We start from the raw sequence: 3727 nt of genomic DNA on the forward strand, positions 1-3727 counted from the left end.
CGTCAATTTCCAACTGTGAACACACCCATCTTGCAAATTCGAATGGAAGCATTCCTTTTCAAAAATAACCGCACAATGCATTCATACTACATTGCCTTCACCAATTGAATCAAGCCTCTGCCAGCCAAAGTCAATCCCATTCTTTTATTTGTAACAATCCCTATCAAACCTTAAATTCCCCTACCTCTCAAAAACTATAATGGGGCATTCCTACTAAAGTGTCACTTACAAATTTCGATGATTAGTATTGATCGAGACTGCAAACGCACCGGAATATATTTTAGCGAAATGGAGATTAGATTTGAAACACTTCGACGTGTATTCGAATATTTTTAGACCTTGGATTAGTAGTGACAAACAAAAAACTTGTGTAACAGTGCCAACGAAAGGTGATAACAATAGTCAAATGGTAGAATCGACATGCAAATTGACATCAAACTGTGGAAAGCCATTCTCAACTAATTTACCAAACCATGATCCTAGAACTGCAGGGTATCATACATCAGCTTTTCAGCTATGGCCTTGTCCAGAATTTTTGCCAGATCCGCATTTACCGGCTCATTATTTTGAGAACGTTCAATTGTCATATATGATTAGTCAACATCTTCAAGAGGAAAAGTTGTCGAAAGTATTTCGCGCACGAAAACAAAGACCACGAAAGTTCAAGTGCCCCCACTGCGACGTCCGCTTTTCCAATTCCGGTCAGCTTAGAGGACATGTACGAATTCATACCGGTGAGTTCAATTTTTATATATTCAAATAAAAGGACATTTTATTATTTATTTATAAATAATAAATATATAAGTGTTGGATAAAAGTTATTAGTTGGGATTCGTGCTGATTAGTGGTGTTAAAAATCGGCCAGGGCGTTTCTTCGTAATTAACAGTTATTTTTTTCTCTTGGCGATCTTGATGAATACTTTTATGATGGGGTTCATGGTCACAAAGAACATCCTAAAATATAATATCCCTGTGAAACTATACAATTTTAAAAGCTTAGCTCAATAAAGTTTGATATACCGATTGCAAAAATTTCAAAGCCGTTTGTTGGAATCTAATTTGCGTTGATTAATTTCACGCGATCGATTGAACCATTGTTTTAGAATATGCAAAAAATTCTTTTACGTTTTCACACAAAAGCCAGAACTGATTTTGAAAATTTAAAAACTGTTCAAATGGTATCAGTTGGAGATTGTGCTTATTAGTTTTTCGCGAAGTTCGCTGGGTAGTTTTTCTCATAATTAACTAAAAAAAATTTTGGCTTTGATGAATTTAATAATGTTTTTGTGGGGATAGAGATCCTGGTCTTAACAAACGTCCTGAAACATAATAGGCTTACGAAAAGTGGTTTAAATAAAAATTGATTTACATTTAGAATAATGAGCGTTTTTAGGAAATATACTGTGTATGTTCAAAGCACATATTAACGCATTATAATTAATACAGTCACATATATTATAAATCTTTGAAAGATATCAGTTGGAAAAAAATAGTTAAAATAGTTCCCGTACCTTAATGACATATTTGAGAAATATTAAATGTTTTCAAATAGATTATTATAATTATTTGAAGTATTATAAGTGATGTTTAGAACTTTAGCGAGAATTAGAATTAAAATCTGAATTATTTTTCGATATTCAATAATTTTTTTTAAATTAAAAAAATTTTAAAAAAAATCCTAAAGCAATCGTTTCGTCAACACAAGCAGAAAGTTTTTTAAATCATTGAAATATGATGCTTAGTTCTCTCAAAAACTGCAATTTTTGGCACATTTAGCTTGTATTTCCAAAACCTCGACCTGCTCCAAAAATTAATCACCACTTCCTCTCATCATTACGAATCGAATGTTTTTTGGATCATTCGAATCCGTTCTCTTAAAGCTGACATTTTTAGCATTTTTTGCTCCGTATCTCTGAAGTCGCCGATTAATCAGCACATCTCCCGATCAATAGGAATCGATCGCTTTTTGAATTTTTCAAATCGGTTCATCCATAGCCTGAAATCGTCGACGAAAATTGTCTCCACACATACACACACACATCATTTTTATGAGGTATGCAAAAATGTTAAAAACCTTCAAAACGTGAAGATATGCAAAATTTTCATTTTCCATTTTTGGTTCATTACTACAACTACCCTACGGGAAGTTAATTAACTATTGATTAACACTGGCCTTAAGACAATGCATTCATTACTTTATTGTGTCTTTACTATGTATTAAATTGAATTGAATTTTTTTATTTTTTTTTATTTATTATTTATTTATTTGATATAATTCATACATACTTCTCAGTCAGACAATTGTTCTGGTATGAGAGATCACAGCAATTATAACAAAAATATAATCTAAATTTTATGTAAACAGACTTACATTAAGACATCTATATATTTTTACTTATTACTATTATACACACATATACACAGAACGCTTGCGTACATACATATGTACTAATACTTAATTGTAATTAATATTTTACAGAACAGAAGTAATATAGAATTTAAAATAAGGAATTTTATCTCATTTATTTCATTTATGTCTTATGTAATTTTTCAATTTAATTTTGAAATTGTTTAGGTCCGTCATTGTCTTTAGTTCGTCTGGTAGTTTATTGTATAGGCTGCTTGCACTTCTCAAAGGACTTGCAAGTCCTTTTACTAGTTTTTGCATGTTTCATGTGGAAGTTTCGATTTTGTCTCGTTTGATGGCCGTGTATATCCTGGTTTGTCTCGATTGTGGTTCAAGTTTTGATTTGTTATTTTTTATTTTGAATATTAGTACACATTTTTCTATTTTATTGTTTTGGTAGTGGTATGTTTTTTGTCTTTTGTAGAAGTTCTTTTGTCGGGGTGAGGTAGGGATAATTGTAATTTAATGTAAAGAATAATCTATCAATGCAGATAATAATATTGTCAATTAAATGTCAACAATTGCCTTATTTCAGGAGAACGTCCGTTCCGTTGTGACAATTCGCAGTGCGGGAAGACCTTCACGAGGAACGAAGAATTGACGCGGCACAAAAGGATACACAGCGGGATTCGGCCGCACGCCTGCAATGTGTGTGGCAAGAAATTCGGAAGGAGAGATCATTTAAAGAAACATACCAAGATTCATATGGTTCAATTCAATAACATGATTGAATCGACTCCGATATTTGTGCCACTGTTTCCGTACATTTAAAAAAAAACACATTATTAATCGTTAACAATAATTTGCGCAAGTGGAATTTCTTTTCGACTTTATGATGATTATTAGAAGCAAATCAAAATATTACGGTTATAATTAATAGCACAAGAGTAGACAGTGGTGTTTGTGCTAATATTTTTTTGCCGGAATGCTAAAATTAGAAAACCGGTTCAGAAACCGGTTTCCATGTTTTTTCGGTTCCTTTCGAAACGGAAAGAATTAAAATCATTACAAAATCCATTTTGTGCACATATATGTATGTTTATTACAATAATAGGAACGTTTAATAAAATTAGTTAAATTATAATTTATAAAATTCACTTTCTGTATGTAGCATTTTTTAAACCCTTTTTTCCGGAACGCGTCCGGCTTGATTTGCCGAACAACGTTCCGGTGCGTTCCGCTCGACAACACGTCACTCGAGCAGTACTACGACACACCTAAGAGTAGAACGATTATGATTTTTAATAAGCAGAATTGCATTTTTGTTTCTTTAATTATTATTTGGTTATTATTTGCTATCATGTACACACATTGTACAAT

At 32.1% G+C, this 3727-nt stretch overlaps 1 protein-coding gene across 1 annotated transcript; it reads left to right on the forward strand.

Moving 5' to 3' along the window:
* The first annotated feature begins 406 nt into the window (after window positions 1–406).
* LOC113385781 (zinc finger protein 697-like) lies at window positions 407–3178 on the forward strand. The gene is made up of 2 exons (XM_026623617.1): window positions 407–734; window positions 2943–3178. The coding sequence occupies exons 1-2, from the start codon at window positions 407–409 to the stop codon at window positions 3176–3178; spliced, it is 564 nt and encodes a 187-aa protein (XP_026479402.1).
* Window positions 3179–3727: the final 549 nt, after the last annotated feature.

The sequence above is a fragment of the Ctenocephalides felis genome, unplaced genomic scaffold (genome assembly GCF_003426905.1).
Source record: "Ctenocephalides felis isolate EL2017-DRISC unplaced genomic scaffold, ASM342690v1 CF-g0.4_SCAFFOLD_03571, whole genome shotgun sequence".
In the NCBI taxonomy this organism is placed as follows: Eukaryota; Metazoa; Arthropoda; class Insecta; order Siphonaptera; family Pulicidae; genus Ctenocephalides; species Ctenocephalides felis.

Bases quoted from the DNA above. Each gene is read 5' to 3' on its own strand.
- LOC113385781 (XM_026623617.1), top strand. From the start codon at position 407: ATGGTAGAATCGACATGCAAATTGACATCAAACTGTGGAAAGCCATTC. The intron at 735-2,942 runs GTGAGTTCAATT...GCCTTATTTCAG, and splicing joins ACATGTACGAATTCATACCG to GAGAACGTCCGTTCCGTTGT.